At 49.0% G+C, this 23,821-nt stretch overlaps 1 protein-coding gene across 3 annotated transcripts in view; it reads left to right on the plus strand.

The window, feature by feature from the left end:
- The window catches only part of B4GALNT3 (beta-1,4-N-acetyl-galactosaminyltransferase 3), an 80,870-nt gene that overhangs the window by 34,968 nt on the left and 22,081 nt on the right, over positions 1 to 23,821 (plus strand). For all 3 annotated transcript variants that reach the window (XM_070453199.1, XM_020882131.2, XM_070453200.1), the window contains exons 2-3: positions 21,327 to 21,430; positions 22,400 to 22,477. In XM_070453199.1, coding sequence (XP_070309300.1) covers positions 21,327 to 21,430; positions 22,400 to 22,477 — 182 coding nt within the window. The remainder of the gene's footprint in view (positions 1 to 21,326; positions 21,431 to 22,399; positions 22,478 to 23,821) is intronic.

A 23,821-nucleotide genomic window follows, 5' to 3' on the forward strand; every position in this document is an offset into this window, starting at 1 on the left:
TTCTCTGTCATTCCCTTCTCCTCCTGCCTTCAATCTTTCCCAGCATCAGGGTCTTTTCCAAGGAATCAGTTCTTTGTATTAGATGGCCAAAGTATTGGAGTTTCAGCTTCAGCATCAGTCCTTCCAATGAATATTCAGAGTTGATTTCCTTTAGGATGGACTGGTTTGATCTCCTTGCAGTTCAAGGGACTCTCAAGAGTCTTCTCCAACAACACAGTTCAAAAGCATCAATTCTTCGGTGCTCAGCTTTCTTTATAGTCCGACTCTCACATCCATACATGACTACTGGAAAAACCACAGCTTTGACTAGATGGACCTTTGTTGGCAAAGTAATGTCTGCATGCTTTTTAATGTGCTGTCTAGGTTGGTCATAGCTTTTCTTCCAAGGAGCAAACATCTTTTAATTTCATGGCTGCAATCACCATCTGCAGTGATTTTGGAGCCCAAAAAAATAAAGTCTGTCACTGTTTCCATTGTTTCCCCATCTATATGCCTTGAAGTGATGGGACCAGATGCCATGATCTTAGTTTTTTGAAGCTGAGTTTTAAGCCCTCTTTTTCACTCTCCTCTTTCACTTTCATCAAGAGGCTCTTTAGTTCTTCACTTTCTGCCATAAGGGTGGTGTCAGCTGCATATCTGAGGTTATTGCTATTTCTCCCGGCAATCTTGATTCCAGCTTGTGCTTCATCCAGCCAGGCATTTCTCATGATGTACTCTGCATATAAGTTAAATAAGTATTCCATTGTATATATGTACCACATCTTCTTTATCCATTCATTTGTCGACGGACATTTAGGTTGCTTCCATGTCTTGGCTATTGCTGTTTTGAACATGGTGTTTATTTCTTTTCAAATTATAATAGTTTTGTCTGGATGTATGCCCAAGAGTAGAATTGCAGGATCATATGGCAACTCTATATTTAGTCTTTTAAAAAATATTTAGTATTTTTAAAAATATTTATGTATTTATTTAGTTTCATTGAGTCTTAGTTGCAGCTCGAGGGATCTTCGCTGGGTCATGTGATATTTTTCTTTTTTTTTCTTTCTTTTTTTTTTTTTTTTTTAAACACAGGGTTTTTAATAAGTGTTGAAAAACCTAAAGTCCAGTCTGATTGTAATGTATTTCAAAGGCAAGCATTCAAACTTATTCACTGAGCTTAAATTGCATTTTATATTTGTTGAGAGAAATATATATGTGATATTTTTCATGTGATATTTTTCACTGAGGCATATGGACTCTCTAGAAGCAGTTCATGGGCTTAGTTGCTCCTTGGCATGTGGGATCTTTGTTCCCTGACTGGGGATCCAATCCACATCCCCTAAATTGCAAGGCAGATTGTTAACCACTGAACCACCAGGGAAGTCCCTATTTTTAGTCTTTTGAGGAGCCTCTGTACTGTTTTCCATAGTGGCTGCACCAACTTATATTCTTTGAGACACTTTTGACAGTGAAACTGGATGCTGATAATAACTCTGCCAGAACAAACAATGTAGCCCGGGCCTGCCCCTGGCAAGCCTCACCTATAGGACCTAAAGGACCTTGGATTGTACTCTGAGTGAGCTGAGAAGGACTTGGCGTGTTCGGAGCAGGAGGCTGACATAGCATGCCTTTTAGTGGGGTCACTCCGCTGCTGGACTGTAGGGTCTGAGGGTGGAGGCACACAGACCAGACAGAGGTGTGGTGGCCAGGACGAGGTGGAGGCCGTAGAGGTGTCAGAAGAAGTTGGGTTTGGGTAGTTTTTGAAGGTTTAGATGAAGGGACCTGCTGATGCATTAAATGTGGGGAGAGGAATCCAGAATGATTCCAAGATTCGTGATCCTGGCAGTTAGAAGCCTGGAATTGCAGTTACTGAAATGGGGAAGATGGGGAAGAGCAGGCTTGGCAGGAAAAATCAAGAGTTTGATTTCAGGCCTGTTGAGTTGGAGATGTCTCTTGGGTCTCCAGGTGGGGGAGTGGATTCGTCACTCAGAGACACAAAGGTGGACTTCAGGGGGCGTCCAGGGGGCAGCTAGGGAAGCCATCCTCATTCAGACGGGATTCCAAGGACCGGATGAGATTGGAAAGTAGGGGTGTGTAGACAGGTAACAAGGGGTTCCAGACTGAACCCCAAGGTGGGTTGTGCAGATGTGAAAGTAGGAGAAACGAGGGGTGCTGTTAGCCATAAGACTGGGCAGTGGCTGGAAGTGGGGCAGTGGGTCTGGCAGGGGTCATCGGCTTCTACCTGGTACACATCTGCACTGGGAGAGGGTGGTGTTCATAGGACTTTCCTTGTAGTGAAACGCTTCTGTGTTCCAGGTGGAAACCAAGGCAGGTGCCTGGGTGGGGCTTAGAGCTGGAGACAACCCAGGTTGCCCCATAAAAGTTATGACTCCTCGGGAGCAGTGACTCCCTTCCCTTCCCAGGCCCAGCAGCTCCACCCGCTTCCCAGAACACCTGCTCTGGATGCTCCTCCACCACGAGGTCTTCCTGGGCTGCCAGGATCCTTCTCTGTGAACTCCAGGGGCCTCGCTGTACCCTGAGTGTGAGGCAGACCGGAGTTGAGGAAGCAGGTCTCACGGGGCTACCAGGACGACTGTGAACTTTGAAGCCAAACAGGACTAGTCTAGCTGGAATCCCAGTTGGGCCATTTACAGGATCTTGAGCAAATCTTGTAAACTCTTTAACCTCAGTTTTATTATTGGGAGAATAGGGAGAGAAACATTAACCTTACGGGGTTAGTGTGTGTTGGGTGGTAATGAATGAAATATGCGGGGGTGGAGTAAACAATCAGTAAATAGCAGCTGGGGTCCCCGGTGCTGAGGAAGCCGCCTGTTATCCTGCTTACAGGGAGGAAATGTTGCTTTAATTCATTCACAGACCTAATTATTAATAATCTTCCTAAGTGAACAATCGGTGGTGACGAGGAGAGTGGCCTGAGGCCCTGAGAGGTTAAGGAGCTTGCCCAAGGTCACACAGCTAGAAGTGATGGGCCTGGGGCTCGATTTGATTCCAGATCTGCTCCTGCACTGGTACTTCACACAGAGCTGGGCAGAGCGGCTACTGTGTACATATTAGATGCTCAATAAATCTAGTAAGTGACCGCCGTGCAGCTTCCACTTTCCTTCCACAGGTCTCTTTTTAAGCTTCCTTCCCACTGTGAGCCATTTAGTGTAGCCCTTGCAACTCTAACAAGCTGATCCAAGAAGCCACTTCAAAATAAATACGAGACTGTGCCTTCTTTGTGCGAAGCCTGCATGTGTTTTTGTGTGCTGGTAAGCTCCGAGGAAACCTAGTGCGGTGCTCAGCCTGCTCAGGGGAATATTTGCATCTTACTCTCCAAATTGCCTACAACAGGCTCTTTGAAAGATGGAAAACATATTCCCCTAAGACCTGGGAATGCTAAACAGTTAATAGATCCCCAAGGGTCTTCTGTGTTACTAGGATACCGACCGCTATCATGGGTCATTAAATATCAAAGTTTAAGCTCTGGAGGCCAAAAAAAATAATCTAAGTTCTCTGTGCCTCACTTGTCTTCACAAGTACCCCAAGTGGGAGAATGTTCTAGAAACCATTTCAGTATCACGCAGGTGAAACGAGAGTTGCTTGGACCGAAAGTCTAAGATCTAAGAGGTCGTGATCATAGCAGGTCTTGGCTTGGTGGTTGCAAGCCCCCCTCTCCTAGTCTTTGGAGTGTGCTAGGTCCTGGCTCCTCTCCAAAGTTCTCTCTCTCACTTTCTCCTTTATTGGGAAGGATCCGCATTCTGTCCAGTTCGGAGCACGAACCCGTGAGTTCCTCTTTGGTCCATGCTGGACCTTGATGTTTTGGCTTGCTGAGGTTCTTTTCTTTTGAAGATTTTTTTTTTTTATTGTGAACCATTTTTAAAGTCTTTATTGAGTTTGTTATAGTATTGCTTCTGTTTTATGTTTTGGTTTTTTGGCCTCGAGGAACGTGGGATCTTAACTCCCGGAGTGAGGGAATGAGCTAAGTCGCTCAGTTGTGTCCCACTCTTTGTGACCCTATAGACTGTAGCCCTCCAGTTTCCTCTGTCCATGGGATTCTCCAGGCAAGAATACTTCAATGGGTTGCCATGCCCTCCTCCAGGGGATCTTCCCAACCCAGGGATCGAACCCGCATCTCTTAAGCAGCTCCCTGACCAGGGATCAAACCTGCACCCCCTGCATTGGAAGGCAGAGTCTTAACCACTGGATCTCCAGGGAACTCACTCACTGAGATTCTTTAAGACACTGGGCAGATGGATTCAGGTTGGGTGACTGTGCTTCTCAGCTCTGTTGTTGTTCAGTTGCTAGGTTGTGTCTGATTCTTTGAGACCCCATGGAGCTCAGTATCCTCAGCAAAAAGCAGGCAGAGTGAAGCCCCCGCCCCTCACATAGTGCCTCTCTGGGGATGTTTATCCTGGAAGTCTTTGCTGCCAGGGGAGCCACTTTGACACCCTTGGCTTTCGACCCGCTCCACGTGTCCTTGACATGTGGGGATTTCAGAACTCATCCAGCCTCTCAGTAATTCCATGCTGCCCCCACTTCTGTGTCTTGCTGGGGCCGGCTGTCCTGTCCATTGCGGTCTGTGGCTCAGAGGAGGAGAGCATGGGGAACAGCTGGGGGGGGTGCAGGCTGAGGGCACAGCCTGGCTACAGGGTCTTGGAATGAACTTTATCCTCTGGAGCTATTTGCGCATCTCTGGCCAGCATTCCTGTTATCCTGGCTATACATAGGCTAGACAGAGTAGTATAGATTGGTCCTGCTGGTCATTTCAACAGCAAACGTAGCCAGTTTGGTGAGGCTAAGACAATGATGATCTGTGAAACCAATAACTTAGTGTCAGATAAACAATGTGGCTGTTTGGCCTGGGTTTCCAGGAAAGATGCTGTTGCCTTGGTCAGACCACAGAGCCTGAGTTTGGGTTCAGAAAGTTTGATCACTGACACATCAGATGATCAGTGGACTTCATCAGATTTTCAGTCTTCTACTCATTGCCCTTTCCCCTGTAGACCTGGAGCTGGTGTTTTCACTGTTTGAGATATAAAAACCCTATATTAATAGTTTGCTTTTTAATAAATTTATTTATTTTTTAATTGAAGGATAATTGCTTTACAGAATTTTGTTGTCTTCTGTCAAACATCAACATGAATCAACCATTTAATAAGCCATCGTAGAGGGTTTCATTGCATTTGTGAAGCTGAGAGTAGTGTGGGAGAGACTCTCTTGGGGTATTTAGTTCAGTAGTGTCAGTGCTTATGGAGATAGTTTAATAACTACACTGCACTCCAGTGAGCAGAGTCTTATTTGTGAAGGTAGAAAACAGACAAGGTCAAGTTTCTGTTTGAGTCCTTTCCCACCAATTCTATATTCCTCCTTATTATCAAGTATACTTACATTTGTTCATTTATTGTAAATTTTAAAATTAAAAAAAATTTTGGCCATGCCATGAAGTGTGTGGAAACTTAGTTCCCTGACCAGGGATTGAACTGGCACCCCCTGCAGTAAAAAGTGCAGAGTCTTAGCTGCTGGACCACCAGGGAAGTCTCTGTTCATTTATTTTAAGAAGTTGTTGTTAACCCAGAGAAAAGGGTATTTTTTCCTTCCATCTGTCAATAGAATGTAGATAGAAAGCCTGGCAAAGGAATATTTAATGTGCTTGTGGATATTTCTGTGAAAGTGAAAGTCTCTCAGTCACATCCAGCTCTTTGGGATCCCATGAACTATACAGCCCATGGAATTCTCCAGGCCAGAATACTGGAGTGGGTAGCCTTTTCCTTCTCCAGGGGATCTTCCCAACCTAGGGATTGAACCCAGGTCTCCCGCATTGCGGGTAGATTCCTTACCAGCTAAGCCACAAGGGAAGCCCTGTATATATAGATAAATGTTTTTTAATAAAGGTGCTTAGAGGACAAGCTATGGTAAAAATGATGAAAGTTATTTCAGTAAAATCATCAGTCATTCATTGAACATCTTCATTTTTTTTTTATGCCATTAGTTTATTTAGAAGTATATCTAGTGCAGCTGGATTTGTTCCTTAAAGTTGCATTATTTTGCACTTTACTTCAACAGCTTTTTAGATCACCTACTGGAAAACATCATACAAAAGTAAGTTTGAATAAACATTTGAGTGTTATGCATTATAATAGACCAAGTTTATTTTATTTTTTACTAAAAGTATATATATATTTATTTATTTGATTAATAATTAATTAAAAGATGCTTGCTCCTTGGAAGAAAAGCTATGACCAACATAGACAGCATATTAAAAAGCAGAGACATTACTTTGCCAACAAAGGTCCATCTATTCAAAGCTGTGGTTTTTCCAGTAATCATGTATGGATGTGAGAGTTGGACTATAAAGAAAGCTGAGCTCTGAAGAATTGATGCTTTTGAACTGTGTTGTTGGAGAAGACTCTTGAGAGTCCCTTGGACAGCAGGGAGATCCAACCAGTCCATCCTAAAGGAGATCAGTCCTGAATATTCGTTGGAAGGATTGATGCTGAAGCTGAAGCTCCAATACTTTGACCATCTGATTCGAAGAACTGACTCATTTGAAAAGACCCTGATGATGGGAAAGATTGAAGGCAGGAGGAGAAGGGGATGACAGAGGATGATATGGTTGAGTGGCATCACTGACTCAATGGACATGAGTTTGAGCAAGCTCCAGGAGTTGGTGATGGACAGGGAAGCCTGGCATGCTGCAGTCCATGGGGTCGAAAAGAGTCGGACACAACTGAGCGACTGAGCTGAACTGATTTATTTGAGGGCTTCCCAAGTGGTGCAGTGGTGAAGAATCCTCCTGCCAATATAGGAGACAGGTTCAATCCCTCAGTTGGGAAGATACCCTGGAATAGGAAATAGCAACCCACTCCAGTATCCTTGCCTGTGAAAATTCCCCTGGACGGAGGAGCCTGGCGGGCTCAAGTCCATGAGGATGCAAATTGTTGGACACGGCTGAGCAAGTGAATAGCAGCAGCAGCATTTATTTATTTGGCTGCACTGGGTCTTAGCAGTGGCATGAGGGATCTAGTTCCCTGACCAGGGATTGAACCTGAGCCTCTTGCATTGGGAGTGTGGAGTCTTAGCCACTGAACCACCAGGGAAGTTCCTCCCAAGGATATTCTAAATAATCCACTCTCCCATCTTCCCCATGTTCTGTAAAGTCTCTTAAGCATTATGGAGCTAACTCCATGGTGTGTCTATGTCTATACTTTCAGCTATATCTGAGTTTATGTGCCCCTGCTTAAAAAATATGCCTCTCAGACAAGTCTCAGATACTTTTGTTTTAGGAATCATGGTCAGTTATTGAGTTAAGCTATTTTCACATGGAAGATTCAGAAAATCCCCCATGTTGAGACTGCTCGCTCCCCCTACCTGTTGTTCTAGTGAAACCACAGGGGTCTTACCCACTTTGACACCATAGGGACACCCGGCCCAAGCTGAGACTCTTTCCTGGGAATCTGTGTTCCGAGTGGAGACACACAGGGTTTGGAGCATTGTTAGCTGGTGGGGACTCCATTGCTGCCCTGGTTTGGCCTGCTTGTGTGCTTTTCTTGATTCTGCGGGCCACACTTGTAGTCTTTCCTGAAGTCACCTCGCGTCTAAGTTAGGAAGGGAGAGAGAGAAGGAGGGAAGACAGGCAGGCATGCCTCTGATGCTAACTGAACATACTGTCTTGAGGAAGAGCCGGTTTTTCCAGTTCTGGATTTTGGCTCCCAACTCATCACCGTTGTGGCCACGTCACACGTTACAGTATGTGGCTTGCAGCCCACGCGACTCTCCGGGGGAGTTCAAGACATCCCAGATGGCCTCCAAGCCCTGTACTATGTTGATGTTACAGAAACTTCAGCTTGCACTCACGGGTTCCTAATGCTTGCTCTGAGCCTCCGTACCTGTCTCCCTGAGGACCAGTTTGTGGGCTGGTATTGGCACCGGGCTGCAGTTCCAGGGGCCCAGGCAACTTCGCCTCTCTCTGAGACTGGGTTGTGTTGAAGTTGCTTGTTTCCACACAGGCTGGTGGACTAGGACGTCACTTGTCCCTGAGGAGGGCCTATCCTGGGTCCACTTGGAAGCTCTGCTCTCCCTCCTAACCTGTTACCTGGGAGGCTGCTCTCTGCTCCCACCAATGGTCCCCAGACCACCTGCATCCTCAGGTGAACACAAGGTTCCCACCGTGTCTCTACCATGAGGGCGGTAGCCTGATCCCCGCCCTCTGGCCTGTCTCTGCAAGAATGTAAAAAATTTAAGCAGTTTAAGAAAGTGGGTTTTCTTTTAGTATTTATTTATTTTTGGCTGCACTGGGTCTTTGCTGCTGCATGAGGTCTTTCTCTAGTTTCGATGAGTGGAGGGCTAATCTCTAGGTGTGGTGCGTGAGTTTCTCATTACTGTGTTTTCTCTCGTTGCAGGGGCTCTAGGAGAGTGGGCTTCCGTAGTTGTGGCTTGTGGGCCCTAGAGCGTGCAGTCTTAAGTAGTTGCAGCTTGCAGGCTCTATAGCTCTGGCTCAGAAGTTGTGACATAGGGACTTATTTTCTACTCAACATGTGGAATCTTCCCAGGTCAAGGATTGAACCTGAGTCCCCTGACTTGGCAGGTGGATTCTTATCCTCTGCGCCTCCAGGAGAGTCTGTTTTTAACAGTTTAAAAGACAGTGCCTTCTGGAAAGAAGGCAGGGTTTGGAACAGACACTCGCCCACCCATGTTCACAGCACAGTGGCCGAAGGTAGATGTGACCCAGGTGTCCATCAACGGATGAAGAGAGAAACAAAATGTGGTCCATCCATACGATGATATGTGGTCCAGCCTGCACAAGGAAGGAAATTCTGACACATGATACCACGTGGTTGAACCTTGAAAACATTAAGTGAAAGAAGCTGGACACAAACGTCAAATGTTATATGATTCTACTTAGATGAGATGTCCAACGGTCAGATTCATAGAGATAGGAAGTAGCATGGTGATTCTAATTCCAACCGATTTACATGGCGGGAATATAACAATGAGACCTAGTTCCTGCCAGCATGGTGCTAATGGTCGGCCCTCTTCCAGAGTGGGTGCAGCCAGGTCTTCCCCCACCCAGGCTCTCCGTAGCCCTCTGAATCCCACAGCCTCAGGTGAGTATGGTGCTGTGATGTGGTGAGCATCGAGCCCTTGGCTCTAGCCTGGGCTTACCCAGGCTCCTCTTTGACATTGTTAGGCAAGTCCGTTAACTAGATCTCTGTGACCCGTCAGCAAGGTGGACACGACTCATAGTGTTGTAGAAACCCGTAATCAAGAAACCAAGTACCACATTCGGAGAGTTGGAAAACTCAGGTTTATTACACCAATGGGCCCATAGGAGTTAACACCCCAAGCTCTGAGCCCTGAATAAAGGGGTTACAGAGTTTTTATAGACCTACAATAGTGGGCAACACTAGCTGCTAATAGATTGGTTTAAACTAAGGGGTTTCACGTGTGGGAACAGCAGTCAAGACGGGGAAGGGGATGCCTAACCTTTAACTAGACAGGCATGATTAAGCAGGCTTGCAGGGCTGGACAATTTCAAAGAGCAGGACAAGGGTGACTGAGATAAGCTCCAGTTCCTAGTACTGTAAGTCCCCACGTTCTGAGACTAGGTAACCTACATGATCCAGACTTTGTAAGGAGCAAGCTGAGTTACAGAGGCAGAATGAGCAGGAGGTTATGTAAAATTTTAACTTTCCCTCTTCAATAGGGTTGGGAGGAACATATAAGAGAGAGCTCTGATCTGATGGATCCCACAGATGCATCTGGATGGTATGGGATGCCAACTTGGGGCTGGGGGTAGCATATGGAGATGGCCTCCATCCTAAGTGTGGTCTTACCCTTGAGTGATATTCCAAGCACGAGGAATGCAGGCCCCAGGTTCTCCGTTGGAGATCAGAGCAGCTGTGGGCATGCCCTTCTTCCCCACTCTTTGCCTTCCTTTCCAGGACAGGTTACAACAACCTCAGCTTGACTTTGGCAAGTCAGCTCCGTCAGACCTCCCTGCCTGGCAGCTGGCAGCCCTTCAGATCAGACCCTGCATCTTCCTTGTCCTCAGGCTGATGGAGAAGGGAGAAGCAAGATGTTTGAAAGAGTATATTGTTTTCAGTGCAGACATCCAGGGGGAGGGGCCTGAGGTTCTGTGGCTCCAGGTACCAAACAGAATCCTTCTGTGGACCTTCGAAACTGTCTTAGCATCAGGGTTTTTCTCTCTTCCTTCTTCCTTTGGATTCTGTTGTTTTCCCACTCAACAAACAAAGGATACTTGTTATGAAATATTTTTTAAAAATGAGCTGGGGCTTCCCTGGTGGTTCAGTGGTAAAGAATCTGCCTGCCAATGCAGGAGACAGAGGTTCAATCCCTGATCTGGGAAGATCCACATGCCGTGGCATGGTTAAGCCCACGCACCACAACTACAGAAGCCTGAGTTCCTAGAGCCCATGGTAGCTCCAAACGCCAGGGCTTCCATGGGCCATGTCAGATCTTCCGGGGAGTCCTGTCTGCTGGGCTGACTCCAGGGTTTTCTTCCATCTGTGTTGCCTCTCTTGAACTCTGGGATCCTAGAGACTGGTTCTCTGATCCCAAGAAATGTTTGTAGAGCACTTTGTCTGAGGTTCCTGCAAGTCTGGGAGATAGTCACAATGTCATGCCCTTAGCTCCTGTGAACCTAGCTGCCCGAGGTGCACCTGTGTGTTGTCTGCTTGTGCTCACCCTGCATGGGGTGGGGCCCGAGTCCAGCGCAGGCACAGGAGGCCACAGACACGTCGATCCCTTTATTCACACGATGCCCACCCCAAGTGCACCCGGAGTGGAGGGAGCAGAAAGACTCCGCTTCTACCTTTTTCTCCATTGCAACACTTAGCTGAGCTCCAGGGATATAACAGGTGCTCAGTAAATGCCTGGGGATTGGTTGGTTCATTGATTCATGCTCTTGCCAGTCTCCTGACTGCTTACCCTTGACCACCTCTGAACTCCTGCTTTTCTCCAAACAGGAAAGTGTCGTCCCTCTGCTCCTCCATGTTTAGAAGCTTGTCTGTGTCCCGGTCCAGAGGGATGACTGGACAAGACAGTCTGACCTGAGGGGTCCTCGTCCATGTCCACCCACCCGAGGGTTAAGTCGATGTGGGCCAGTTTTAGAAATCCTGGACCCTGTTGTGTGTCCATGTGCTAAGTCGTTTCAGTCGCGTCTGACTCTTTTCCACCCCATGGATAGTAGCCCACCAGGTTCCTCTGTCCATGGAATTTCCCAGGCAAGAATACTGGAGTGGGTAGCCATTCCCTCCTCCAGGGGATCTTCCTGACCCAGTGATCAAATCTGAGTCTTTTACGCCTTCTGAATTGGCAGGCAGGTTCTTTACCACTAGAACCACCTGGGAGGCCCCCTGGACCCTGTTACCTCTAGATTTTCCAGAACCCATCTCATTTCATCAAGCGTCTTTGTCAAAACTCCCCCCAGACAGAACTGTGTGTGTAGCTATGACTGTGCTATATTGATCTGGACGTGTACCCCGGGCCTGAAAGTTTGTCAGTTCTGTTTTGTTCTTTGTCACGGTGATGGTGATGATGACAATGTCCTGGAGGTGCCCTGGGACCTGGTCAGACCTTCAGGGGGGCTGATGTGGGTCAGTCCACGGCTGAGGGGTGGCAGGAAGTTACAGGGCGGGTCCGTGTGCAGGCAGATCCTGTGCTCCCCAAGCGGAGCACGGACGACAAAGGGCATTTGCCCCCTCCCTCCATCTCCGTGCCTCATCCACCCCCTTAGAGTCTTTCACTCAAATCTGGGGGTCCAGGTGAGCAGAACACGGGCAGCAGGGCTCAAGTGCCCAGCACATCCCTGCCCAGCTCCCTGCCCCCTTTGGGTCCCCTCAGGCGACCCAGGCAAGGCAGTAGGGACAGTCCCTGGTGTCTGACTGGCAAGCTCCTGCCTGCTCTGCTCATCCAGGCCCCACAGCAGTTCCCGGCTGGCTTGGCGGGGTGCTGGGGGTGAGAAGCTAGCTTGGCAGGAAGGAGGGGGCAGCTGGCTGTTTGAGCGCAGCAGCTGGGGGGGCTGTGGCAGGCAGTAGGGGAAGAGGCTCTTTGGGGCCCTTCCTGTATCTCTGCTTATCAAATCAGAGGGTCTGGGCAGACATTGGGGCCCCACCCATCTCCCTTCCCAGAGCCTCTTCCCTCCCATCCATGCACCTGAGCTCCAAGGGGGCGTGACCCATGGCTGCTGCATGGTTCACCCTTGTGTCGAAAAGGACAAGGCTCAGAGACCAGGGCAAGGGTAGCAGGCCTGTGTGCAGATGCTTTCTGTCCAGTTTTCCAGCTCTTTGGGGGTGTTTGGGTCTTTCTGGGCTTCCCTGGTAGCTCAGATGGTAAAGAATCTGCCTACAATGCAGGAGACCCCAGTTCAATCCCTGGGTTGGGAAGAGCCCCTGGAGAAGGGATAGGCCACCCACTCTGTTATTCTTAGGCTTCCCTGGTGGCTCAATGGTAAAGAATCTGCCTGCAATGTGGGAGACCTGGGTTTGATCCCTGGGTTGGGAAGATCCCCTGGAGAAGGGAATGGCTACCCACTACCATATTCGTGCCTGGAGAAGCCCCATGGACAGAGGAGCCTCGGGTCGCAAATAATCAGACATGACTGAGAGACTAAGCAAGCAGGTATGGCTGTTTCGGAGCTTATTTGGGGAGGTGTTATTGGCCAAATTGGAGGGGCGGGGAGCTAATATGGGAGGTGTGGGGGGTGAGTAGGAGGTGATGGTGATGGTAGTGGCAGAGTTGTATCAGATTGTCAAGTGTGTTCCGTAGAGAGCGTGGAATTTAGGACTCAGGGTTCAAACCATCTGTCACCTACTATCCCTGTGACTTTCAGTGAGGTTTTTTTATCCTCTAAGCCTTGTTTTCCTGTAGGCTTGTTGTCCTGAATACAATCATTTATATTTCTTTTACCATAAACATAAGTATGTGTGTGACCCGTACAGGCTAACGTTGCAGTAATAATCGTTCCTCTTGCATCAGGTCCCCAGGGTGTCACGACTGGAAAGGAAAGGCATTGTCTTTGCCGCCTGAGACTCTCTCCCAGGTGACAGTCCTTGTCTCCATCCCTGGCTGCCTGTGCCACCTTGGGTTTCTGGTGGTGCCCGGGGCCTGCTGGCGTCCAGCCACAGCAGCTTTGCTCTGCAGGGCCCATGTGACTGGCCCTCGGGTGCACGTCAAGATCAGAGTCAGTCTTGCTTTCTGGTCGCAGGACGCAGTGCTGGTTCCCAGCCTTGGTGGGACAGTGCCCAGGTGTCACGACCTCGCGTCCCCTGGACAGCCTGCTCTTCTCTGGTGGGACGAGGGCTCTTGCTCGGCTCGGCTCCTCCAGGCTTCATCACCTTGTCTCTGTACAGATGCTGAGCTTCTTAGCAAATCGTCTGCATTCACCTCGGGTTCTTGGCTCATCCTTCAGCCCCGCCTTCCTGTGGCCCTTGAGGGCTCAGGCCTTCGCGTCTCGCAAAGTGCGTCTCAGCTCAGGGCAGACGCCAGCCCTTGGCAGTGCAGCCCTGCCCAGGCCGGAAGTGGTCCGTTGCCTCTGCCTGCTGGAGGCACACCCTCCACCATGCTCGCCCCTCTCATTTGACACCCGTCCTCCCCATCTCAGGGATGGCGACTCCAGTTTTCCAACGGCCAGGGTACAAATCCAGAATCAGTTTTTAAAATTGGAGTTTAATTGCTTTACAATATTATGTTAGTTTTTGCTGTACAACGAAGTGAATCAGCCATATATATACACCTGTAATCTGCTCCCGCCTGGGCTTCCCTCCCTCCCCACCCCCCATCCCACCCCTCTCGGTCATCACAGAGCACCAGGCTGAGCTCCCTGTGCCATAGGCAGCTTCCCGCTAGCTCGGTTTTACACCTGGTAGTGTACACGTCAGTGCTGCTCTGTCCGTGTGTCCCATCCTCCCCTTCCCCCGCTGTGTCCACAAGACCATCCTCTGCATCTGTGTCTCTAGTCCTGCCCTGCAAGTAAGTTCATCTGTGCCATTTCTCTAGATTCCTCGTATATGTATTAATGTAGGATATTTGTTTTTCTCTTTCAGACTTACTTCATTCTGTATGACAGACTCTAGGTCCATCCATGTCTCTGCAAATGACCCTATTTCATTCTTTTCAGTGGCTGGGTACTTTTCCGTGGTCTATGTGAACCGCATCTTTTTTAACCATTTGTCTGTCATTGGACATGTAGGTTCTTTCCATATCCTGGCTACTGTAGATAAAGCTGCAGTAAACACTGGGGTACATGTGTCCTTCTGAATCATGGTTTTCTCAGGGTACATGCCCAGTCGTGGGATTGCTGGGTCTTACGGGAGTACTGTGGTTGGTTTTTTTTTTAGGGAACCTCCATACTGTTCTCCATAGTGGTTTGCATTCCCACCAACAGTGCAAGAGGGTTCCTTCTGAGTCATTCTTGATTCCTCTTCCCATGTCCAGTCCATCAGCTGAACCTTCACCAATGACCCCAGATCTGTCTGAACAGCCAGGAGATGCCTCTCTCCCTCATGGGAACATCTCTGTGGACCACGGGGCAATATCAGCGAGAAACTCAGACCAGAGACCAGGAGAAACAAATGCAAGTTTCAGATCTGCCACAAGTGCACGTGTGCTAAGTCGCCTCAGTTGTGTCCGAGAGGAGCCTGGAGGGCTGTGGTCCACGGGGTTGAAAAGAGTCGGACACAACTGAGCAACACATAACCAATGTTGAAATATTGAGCTGCAGTGTATTAACTGCTTGTTGTGTTCCAGACACCGAGTCCTTTACACAGATGATCTTATTCACTGTGTGACTTCACTTTTGTGTCCTCTCATCTCTCAGGAAGATGACAGTTCACAGGGAGGTGGTGAGGATGCAGTGAAATAATACACATAAGAGTTTTTTGGAAAAAAAAAAAGATAATAAAGGACCATGGGCTGTGTATATGCCGTGTTTTCACCAAAGAGCTGAAGAGATGGTCTCCAGGCCTTTGAAGAGTCCATGCTGTGCAGAGGAGGCGTGCTGCCAGCACGGGGGCTGATGGTGAACTTGATAGCCCAGCTCTGTGAGGGCAGAATGTGAGGCCCTTTGCTGGTGCTTTGCCACCTGAGATCGGGGTGTCTGTCTCCTGGCACAAATGTGATACCTGGTGCAGGAGAGACAGGCCCTGGCAGCTGGCACTCTGGCCGGGAGTGGGAGATCACTTAGCTGAGGGCAGGTGACAAGTGTCAGTAGTTGAACTGGCGCATTCTTTAGCTCCTGGTCCCTGCAGAGAGGCTGATCAGGGCTGGGGTCTCCACTGGCAGGGTGAACACAGGAAAAGCCCCACACAGTGCCTGACGCCTACTATGGACTCAGTGAATGTTAAAGGGATGGACGGTAGGGGGGAATAGGTGGTAATGGGAGGGGTGCCGGGAGCAGCCGGGCAGCAGAGAGGAGACTGTCTGTACCCCTACCATGAGTCACTGCTGGCCTGCAGTCTGCCTGCTCTGCACAGAGAGAACAGTGGCTACTGGCCGTCTGTGGTTGCAACATTCTGAAGCGGCTGGAGTTCACATCTTCAGCAGATATTGTTGGAGGAAGGAGTGCTAACTGTGTCCGACTGCACACCAGCCCTGACAGACATCACTGGCTCCTTGTGGCATTCCCGTGGGGCAGGTGTCATCACCCCTACCTACCGGAGGAGGAAACCGGGCCAGAGAGCTTCAACTAGTTACTCATGAGGTCCGGCCACCATTTCTCATGGAGGAAAGCCGAAGAGACCTTTCTGACTCCAGAGCCTTCTTGTCTTTTCCATACTGTGACATCTGGAAAGACCGTTTCCTGCTCCTTGAATTGCTAACCTAGGCTGTTGACTGTCTCGCTCCAGGTATTTCAAAGCCATGTACCTAACTGGGTCCTGCGTCTGTGACCCAGGCAGGGCCCAGTTAGGTTTAACCACTGGCCTCCCCTCCACTCAGTGGATTTGTCCTTGTTCACTGGGAAACCCGCCTCTTACCCTCTTTTATTTTTTATTTTATTATTTTTTCTTTTTTTTTTTCTTTTTTTTTTTCTTACCCTCTTTTAAACAGAAATAAAAGGACTTCCCTGGTAGTCCAGTGGTTAAGACTCCACACTTCCACTGCAGAGGATGCAGGTTCAATCCCTGGTTGGGGAACTAAGATCCTGCATGCCACGCAGTGCAGCCAAAAAAAAAAAAAAAAGAGAGAGAGAAGCAAAGGAGACACCAGCATAAACAACAGACTTTTGGACTCAGTGGGAGGAGATGGTGGGGATGATTGAGCGAATAGCATTGAGATATACACATTCAATTCAGTTCAGTCATTCAGTCGTGTCTGACTCTTTGCGACCCCATAAACTGCAGAATGCCAGGCCTCCCTGTCTATCACCAACTCCTGGAGCCTACCCAAACTCATGTCCATTGAGTCGGTGATGCCATCCAACCATCTCATCCTCTGTCGTCCCCTTCTCCTCCTACCCCCAACCCCTCCCAGCATCAGGGTCTTTTCCAATGAGTCAACTCTTCGTGTGAGGTGGCCAAAGTATTGGAGTTTCAGCTTCAACATCAGTCCTTCCAATGAACACCCAGGACTGATCTCCTTTAGGATGGACTGGTTTGATCTCCTTGCAGTCCAAGGGACTCTCAAGAGTCTTCTCCAACACCACAGTTCAAAAGCATCAATTCTTTGGTGCTCAGCTTTCTTTATAGTCCAACTTTCACATCAATACATGATTACTGGAAAAACCATAGCCTTGACTAGATGGACCTTTGTTGGCAAAGTAATGTCTCTGTTTTTTTAATATGTCTAGTTTGGTTATAACTTTCCTTCCAAGGAGCAAGCATCTTTTAATTTCATGGCTGCAATCACCATCTGCAGTGATTTTGGATCCCAAAAAATAAAGTCAGTCACTGTTTCCCCATCTATTTGCCATGAAGTGATGGGACCAGATGCCATGATTTTAGTTTTCTGAATGTTGAGCTTTAAGCCAACTTTTTCACTCTCCTTTTTCACTTTCATCAAGAGGCTCTTTAGTTCTTCTTTGCTTTCTGCCATAAGGGTGGTGTCATCTGCATATCTGAGGTTATTGATATTCCTCCCTGCACATTACCATATGTAAAATAGATGACCCATGTGAGTTTGGTGTATGATGCTGGACACCCAAAGCCAGTGCTCTGGGACAACCTAGACGGATAGGGTGGGGAGGGAGGTGGGAGGGGGGTTCAGGATGGAGGAGACATATGTATGCCTATTCATACATGATTCAAACTGATGTATGACAAAACCCATCACAATATTGTAAAGTAATTATCCTCCAATTAAAATAAATAAATAACTTTTTAAAAAAGAGAGACAGAAGTAGAGCCAGGCTCAAGTTAAAGGTGACGGACAGATTGAACTCAGAACTGTCACAGTGTGGGAGAAAAACCATGGTACAGAGCTAAGCTCAGTTCCAAAGACAGCAAAGGCAGCTGGGGATTCAGAGCGCATAGGCAGAGTGAGGGTCAGTGGATGGGAAGTGACCAGGAGGAGCCATCAGGCTGGGGGACTCCTGCCAGCCTAGCCTAACAGGACCCTGGCTATCAGGTTCAACTATCAACGATAGGGGGAATTCTGTAAGCAGACTTAACAGTATTCTTCCTAAAACTTGGGCTGGGCAGGCCAAAGACAGGGCCTAAGGACAAGGCCTAGTCAAAGAGAGAGCTCAGAGGAGCCCATCCAGAGTTTGGTCCAGGAGCAGGTATTCCTTGTCCCTTCCCAGCAAACGCAAGCACAGGGCACGGTGAGACCACGGTGAGATTCTGTTGACCATGGAGTGAGTCATCCCACCTTCTGCGTGACTTCCAGGAGCCAGAGAATTTGGCTGGAACTGAAGACAAGTCCATGGCAAAGAATGTGGGTGTGAGACACACAGGAACTCCGAGGATGGGGTGTGTTGTGTTTTCAGTGTTCTGTCCTCACGCCTGTGTCTACAAGGAGATGGTCTTCAGTCACCGCACAGAGTCCAAGAAGAGATGACCCAATTGTCCCCAGGCAGCGACAAGGCAGTGCCTGTCCACCCCTCCCCTCCCACGGTGTGAATCACATGGCACCTAGGCCCCCTGCCCCAGCCACTAACCCAGAGCCCCCGGGGCCTGGGCAGCGATGGGGCTCCATCATTAGCGGTGTCTGAGTGGGGTTAATGGGGGACAAGCATCTCTCCTGTGAGCTTGTGCAGAAAGCCAGGAGCAGGTCCGGAACATTCTTCCTCCTTCTGCCCCACTCTCCTGTCCTCACCTCACATCACCAGCCCCAGAATCCTACTTCCCTAAAACATCTCTCTGCGTTTGAACTAGTCTGACCTGTTTCTGCCTGCCAGCTGGCCCGCCATGGAAACAGCAGAGACCTTGATGCGGTGGGATAAACCTGCAAAAGTCTCGATAAACACAACACCAGCAGACGGCTAATGTCTGCATAGAAACCCAGGGGCACTGATTTCCAGCTACGGCCTCTGCCCACCGGATTCCCCACAGTCTGCCCTGAACAGCATCCCCAGGAGAAAATGTAGGCTGGATAAGGAAACACTGGCTGTTGAGATAGACAGGCTCTCTGTCTGACCCCGGCTTTGCAACAACAGTGGACTCTGTGACCTTCAGCTCTTGGCGTCTCTTTCCCCATCTGTGCAGTGGGAGTAAACAGACCTGGGCCATCTCCCCAGGTTCTGCAAGGCTCAGATGAGATCATGCCTGGGAGGTGCAAAGGAAACCCTAAAGGGCCACCCCCAGGGCAAGAAAAGCATCCCCTGCACCCCACTTTCCAGCTCCCTCTCCCAGAGTCACTCATACACACACCTGGGCAAAATGCTGGTGTCCACCTGCTGTGGCCTGTGTTTGTGGGTTGTGCTCTTTCCTCTGTGTCTGCTTGGCTGGCAGCGTCTCTCCCAGTGCTGATGTGGGGGTCCTAGGACGCTCCGGCCTCCGGGCAGCTCTTGGCTCCTAGTGGCCAGTGATGCCAGTCTCACTCCCGTGCAGCACCCACTGTGGCGTCCTGGGGGGATCATTTAAAAAACATTTTTGTATTTGCTTCTTTGGCTGTGCTGGGTCTTAGTTGTGGTACACGGGATCTTTAGTTATAGCATGGGAACTCTTAGTTGCAGTAGGTGGGATCGAGTTCCCTGAGCAGGGGTAGAACCCGGGCCCCCTGCATTGGGAGCATGGAATCTTAGCCACTGGACCGACCCCCAAGGGAAGTTGCTCTCCTAGGGGTATCTTGAGGAAGTTGTTGCAGAGGTTCCTGCACCTTTGCAGCAAAGTGGCTTCCATCCGAACTATAGTGGTCGCCCCGATCCATGACTGATTTCACTTTTCATGATCCCGTTACCTAAGGTCAACCACAGTCTGAAAATATTAAATTGAAAATTCCAGAAATGGACAATTCATAAGCTTTCAGTTGTGTACCGTTCTGATCAGTGTGATGAAATCTCTCACCATCCAGTTCTGTCCTGCCCAGGAGGTGGGTCACCCTCTTTCTCCTGCACATCCTGCCCGTTGGTCTCCTAGTGGCCATCTCGGTTATCAGACTGTCTTGGCATCGCACTGCTTATGTTCAAGTGACTCTTATTCTACTTAATATTGTCCCTGAAGTGCAAGAGTAGTAATACTGGGAATGTGAATTTGCCAAAGGGAAGCCTTAACGTGTTGCTTCTTTTTGACCATGCCATGTGGCATGTGCAATCTTAGTTCCCCAGACCGGGGATCGAACCTGTGCTCCCAGCAGTGGAAGTGCAAAGTCTTAACCACTAGACCACCAAGGAAGTTCCTTAAGGTGCTTCTTTTAAGTGAAGAGGTGAAACTTGATAGAAATCTTAATAAAAATAATGAAACTTTAAAAAAAGTCATATACTAAGGTTGCTAACATCTACAGCAAGAGCAAATCTTCTCCTGAAATTGTGAAGAAGGGAAAAGAAATTTGTACTGGTTTTGCTGTCAAACCTGAAACTGCTCAAGTTATAGCTTCAGTGCATGAGACGTAAGTGCTCAGTTAAGATGGCAAAGGCATTCACTTTGTACAGTAAAATATTTTGAGACAGTGACTCATATAACTTATATTATGATACACTGTATTATTGTTCTATTTTACTTTTCATATCATTAATCTCTCACTGTGTCTAATTAAACTTAATCATAGGTATGTAGGGATAAACAGCATATATATGTAGTTTGATACTATGTGTGGTTTCAGGATATCTGCTGGGGGGGTTCTTAAATGTACCCCTCATGGACAGCAGGTTGACTGTGTTTGCTGAGTGAGCCTAGATAAGTGGGGTTCCATTTCCTCATCTGAAATGAGGACTAGGTGGTCTTGTTTTTTTTCTTGGCTGCGCCGAGTTTTAGTTGTGGCATGCGGGATCTAGTTCCCTGACCAGGGATCAAACCCGGGCCCCCTGCACTGGGTGTGCAGGGTCCCAGCCACTGGACCCCCAGGGAAGTCCCGAGTCGGTGGTCTTGAAAGCCCCTCCCAGTTCCTGGAAGCCTGTGATTCTGGCTCATGTTTCCACATATCAAAGTCTCTGTCCTGCTCAAGTGTTCCCCTCAGCTGGGGGCGGCCGCAGCCCCCCCGTGGGCATCAGTGCTGACAGCTGAATTCTGACTCTCTCACCCCACCCTCGGCAGCCCCTTTGTGTGATGATGAATGCAAAAAACGTGCGTCCCCTTCTCACTGTGGTGTGGCTGTTACCTTCTCAGATTGTGCATGAGGGCACAGGCGTCAGCTGGCTCACAGCCTCCAGGTCAATCCAGGAGGAGCTGGTCCTCGAATCTCACATCTCCAGCTGTTACTAGATCCGATTGGTGCGCGCCAGGACCGGGCTCACCCTTTCCTGCCCCCACCCCGAGCTCTGGTCCATCCAGCCACCCAGCAACTAGTGGTGGGGGGGCGGGGGGCTCCCAGTCAGACAACCCCGCAGGCTCTCTGGCTTGGAGGAGGGAAAGTTGTGGAGGGAAAAGATTAGCTCCACCGTTCTGCGAGACTCATCCTTCCCCATGATGGTTTTTGGGCAAAATAGGCCTGGAGAGGTGGCCTGCGGTGGTCACCGTGGCAGGACAAAGCTCCGCTTTCACCCGGCCTGGCTCCTTCTCTGACTTAGGAAAGACAGCAAATCCCAACAGGAGATGAGCTCATGTCCTCGCTCTCTGCCGTGTTGACCTTGGCCGAGGTGTGACTGTCTCCTGACACCCCCACCCCCACAGCCAGCCATGAGGAGCAGCAGAAGGAACGCCATTCCCTCGGTTCTCCCGCCCTGAGTCTCACGGATGTATGTGGCCTTCGGGTTGTACTGACCTTGTTCCTCTCTTCCTCTTTCCCCTCCTCAGGGTACGGCAGCTGGAGGGAGCTGGCCAAGGCTCTGGCCAGCAGAAACATTCCGGCTGTGGACCCGAATCTGCAGTTCTACCGTCCCCAGAGGCTGGGCCCCAAGGTAGGTGGCAGGGTCAGCCGTCCTCTTGCTGCTGCCTTAACTCCAGTACCCCCCCCCCCACGCCCACCCACATAGCCTTGAGGGCATCCTCCGCTTTCCCGTGTTAGGAGAGGCAGAGATGAGGGACGCCCTGGATGGCAGACTGGCGTTCCCAGCTCTCCTACCTTGTGGGTAGAGATATCCATCCTGCTTTCCCTCCTCAAAGCCTATGTCATGTCTTCAAGATGCCCAAGTCTGAGCTGTCCATAGATGTGGGCTCCATCTCTGCAAGAGCAGGGGCTGGAGGAAGGACCAGCACGTCTCGCCTCCTGCTGGGATGACCGGGCTGGTCCTCCAGTCACTATCCCGGATACTGGCAGCCAAGAGTCACAGATAATGCAGTAGACAGACACCCCTCCCTACAAATAGCTGCAAATAATGGAGCATTTTCCTGATAGCGTTTACTGGGCTGCTGGTCCCTAGAAGCAGCTCTGGGTGGGGGTTCGGGAACTCGAGGCCAGTTCTGTCTGGAGCCCTAAGATTGAACTTCCGAGCCTAGAAGAAACACTGCCCCCAAGGCTGGACCACAGCCTAACTGAGCCTGTGGACCTGCAGGGTAGGGAAGAGTTGGGGTGTCTCCAGGGGGACAAATGTTAGGATAAATGAGTTGCACGCTAAGCAGGTGTAGAGGAAGAGGGAGGCAGGGTCCCTGTCCTCAGGAGAGCCTGGTCTAATTAGAAAAAAATAATTTTGGTATGGGAAGACTGAGAAAAGTCAGGAAAGCAGAAACATCCCAGGAATATACATTGGAGGCGTGTTGGTGGAGGCCGGAGTGTGGACCAGAAAAAGGAATGTCCTTAAGTTGACAAGCTTCCGATGGCAGAACTGTGTCTCTTGAACCCTTTGCATCTCCTCAGGCACGTTTAAGGAGCCCCGGTCCTATCGCCCCCTTCATATTTCCACCAAGTTCATTCTTCTCTTTTCTGCCAGGACCCAGGCTCAGTGCATGGTGGGAGTGGAAACAGCAGCTACCTAAAGTGGAATAAGCCGGTGCCCTGGCTCTCAGAGGTGAGGCTGCTCCTTGAAAGGCAGGGTTAAAAAAACAGTGTTGATATTAGTAGGAAACTCCAGAGGCCACAGAGCATTGTATTCTAGTGGTTATTATTAAAGTTTTTCATCTAGGGGCTTCCGTGGTGGTCCAGTGGTGTTAAGACTCTGCACTTCCACTGCACGGGGTTTGGGTTCAATCCCTGGTTGGGGAACTAAGATCCCACATGCTGCTCAGTGTGGCCCCCCCAAATTTTTTTTCATCTAATTTGAAGAAAAAAGTTAGAGTTCCAGGCTCACTGAATTTTCTTCCTTAACTAACATAGAGAAGTGCTAACATTTGCAGGGGGGCTTCCCAGGTGGCTCAGTGGTAAAGAAGCCACCTGTCAATGCAGGGGGTTCAATCCCTGGGTTGGGAAGATTCCCCTGGAATCCACTCCAGTATTCTCGCTGGGAAATCCTGTGGACAGAGGAACCTGGTGGGCTACAGTCCCTGGGGTCACAAAGAGTGGGACATGAGTGAGCAACCAAGCACAAATAGTGTGCCAGGCTTTGTGTGTAACCTGTCACCTTTATGACCCTGTAGGTTAGCATCATGTCCTCATTTTATGGGTGAGAAAAGTAAAGCTCAAGGAAGCTATGGGACATTCATGTCTATTCCAGTCCCCAGTCATAAAATTCGACTTCCCAAACTGTCTTTCTTGGACCATAAGTCCCATAAGATATTCAGATATTAAGTCAGAAAGGAATCCATTGTGAAATATGGTTTAACATCTATAGACATCCACTTCCTGAAAATACATGTTAGCACATGAAAAATGCTGAGTTCTGTCATCCTCTATTTGACTTGGTTTCTCCCAACACATACCAAACTTATTCACCTCCCAAACTGCCTTTTTCCATTAAACTTTAGTGCTCTATGAAACCAGTGCTCTGAGGGACTATATACTAGGAAACTCTTGCTTTAGAAAATTTTTATAGGAAGCTGTCAAACATGTGAATAAAAATTGTCATAACCATCATGACACCTTTTGTTTAAGTTGGACTGGACAGATTCTTTTTCTCTTGGTATAGAAACAGAGGCTTGGAGGTTTATTACAGACAACAAGATTACCTGGAGTAAATGCTTGTGCAGACATTCCAGAGCAGCATGGTGATTTAGGGGTGAACATTTTAAATTTGGGCGTCGGACCATGCAACTTGTCCAGGCCTTTCTTGGCCGGGTGGTGGCGGCCAGCCAGTTGTCTTCATCCACACCTATCACGGGTTGGTCTCTACTGCCTGGGTGATTTCATTTCTAGTCCACCCATTTGCTGTGGGGCGAGAGTGAAGGAGGTGGTTTCATGCAAAATATGATGGTAGGTT

This window comes from Odocoileus virginianus, chromosome 23, assembly GCF_023699985.2.
Source record: "Odocoileus virginianus isolate 20LAN1187 ecotype Illinois chromosome 23, Ovbor_1.2, whole genome shotgun sequence".
Lineage (NCBI taxonomy): Eukaryota > Metazoa > Chordata > Mammalia > Artiodactyla > Cervidae > Odocoileus > Odocoileus virginianus.